General features: G+C 45.4%; 1 protein-coding gene across 1 annotated transcript in view; it reads left to right on the top strand.

Moving 5' to 3' along the window:
- The first annotated feature begins 685 nt into the window (after positions 1–685).
- Positions 686–1,717, top strand: part of LOC117937619 (nebulette-like) — a 76,525-nt gene continuing 75,493 nt past the window's right edge. The window contains exons 1-2 of the mRNA XM_034861695.1: positions 686–795; positions 1,518–1,628. Of these exons, the coding sequence (XP_034717586.1) occupies positions 721–795; positions 1,518–1,628 (186 nt within the window). The 5' untranslated portion in view covers positions 686–720. The remainder of the gene's footprint in view (positions 796–1,517; positions 1,629–1,717) is intronic.

Below are 1,717 nucleotides of genomic sequence, written 5' to 3'. Positions count from 1 at the left end.
CATGTTGCCTTCATGTTGTCCTCATGATGCCCTCATGTTGTCCTCATGTTGTCCTCATGTTGCCCCCATGTTGTCCTCATGATGCCCTCATGTTGTCCTCATGTTGTCTTCATGTTGCCTTCATGTTGTCCTCATGATGCCCTCATGTTGTCCTCATGTTGTCTTCATGATGCCCTCATGTTGTCCTCATGTTGTCTTCATGTTGCCCTCATGTTGTCCTCATGTTGCCCTCATGTTGTCCTCATGTTGTCCTCATGTTGTCCTCATGTTGCCTTCATGTTGTCCTCGTGTTGTCCTCGTGTTGTCCTCGTGTTGCCCTCATGTTGTCCTCATGTTGTCCTCATGTTGTCCTCATGATGTCCTCATGCTGTCCTCATGTTGTCCCCATGTTGTCCTATATTAATGTTCTTTTTAATTCCCCAAAATAACATGATTGATTCCACCCAACGCTCTTTGCCAAGTACAAATCTCTACTTTCATTAATTTTGGGGCGTCTTATTCAATTTTATAGCATTGTAAAACAAATGGAAGTGTTTTTGAAATAGTATTGAGTAAAAGTTGACATATTCCAGTCTGTGATTATCTAATTATCATCAACATCTATTCCTTTAATAATTCCTAATTTTATGTTTCTGTTTCACACTCACACATGCCCCCCCCCCCCCCCCCCCCCCCCCCCCCCCCCCCCTGCAGGTGAAGTATAAGGAGGACCTTGAGAAGATGAGGGGTCAGAGTCTGTTTGTTCCTGGAGCCGAACTCATCCACTCCAAGAACATCAGCGCTGTGATATCTGAGGTCTGCACACACACACACACACGCACACACGCACACGCACACGCACGCACGCACGCACGCACGCACACACATACACACAGACACACACACACACACACACACATGGGAAAAAACACACACACACGCACACAGACACACAGACACGCACACACACACACACACACTCTTACACACATACACACACAAGGGCACACATACACACACACACAACACACACACACACGCACGCAAACACACACGCACACACACAAACACGCATAAACATGCATGCACACACATACACGCACACACATACACACCCACTCACTAACGCACACATTAAACAACGCACGCATAAACATGCATGCATGCACACACACACACACAAAAATACGCATAAACATGCATGCATGCACACACACACGCGCACACATACACACACATGCACAAACACACAAACGCACACATACTCACACATGCACAAACACACACATGCATGCAAACACTTGCACGCACACACACACAAACACATACACACACAGTTGTTCTTATATATTTTTAATAACTTGATGTAATGCATTAACCTGGAAACCAAATGTTAACTTCACACAGCCTTTTGAAGAAACAGCACATTTCCTTAAAAAAAGAAGAAGAAAAGTTTTCCCTCTCAGGCTCGAGCTCAAAGATCTTATATATATCCATAAATCCACCATCCTGATCCTTTTTGCTGAAATGTGTTTCAGTCGAAGTACAAAGAGGAGGGAAAGAAGGAGGCGTCCATGTCTCTGTACTCGGTCCTGGCCCAGACTCCCGAGACTCAGCACGCCAGAGAGGCGTCAGAGCTGCAGAGCGAGGTGCGTACCTGTGCTGGATCTGAAGTCTCTTTATATAGACCTTAGTGGTCCCTAATACTGTATCTGAAGTCTCTTTATATAGACCTTAG

Source organism: Etheostoma cragini, chromosome 22 (assembly GCF_013103735.1).
Source record: "Etheostoma cragini isolate CJK2018 chromosome 22, CSU_Ecrag_1.0, whole genome shotgun sequence".
Lineage (NCBI taxonomy): Eukaryota > Metazoa > Chordata > Actinopteri > Perciformes > Percidae > Etheostoma > Etheostoma cragini.
This window is presented reverse-complemented; position numbering and strand designations above follow the sequence as displayed.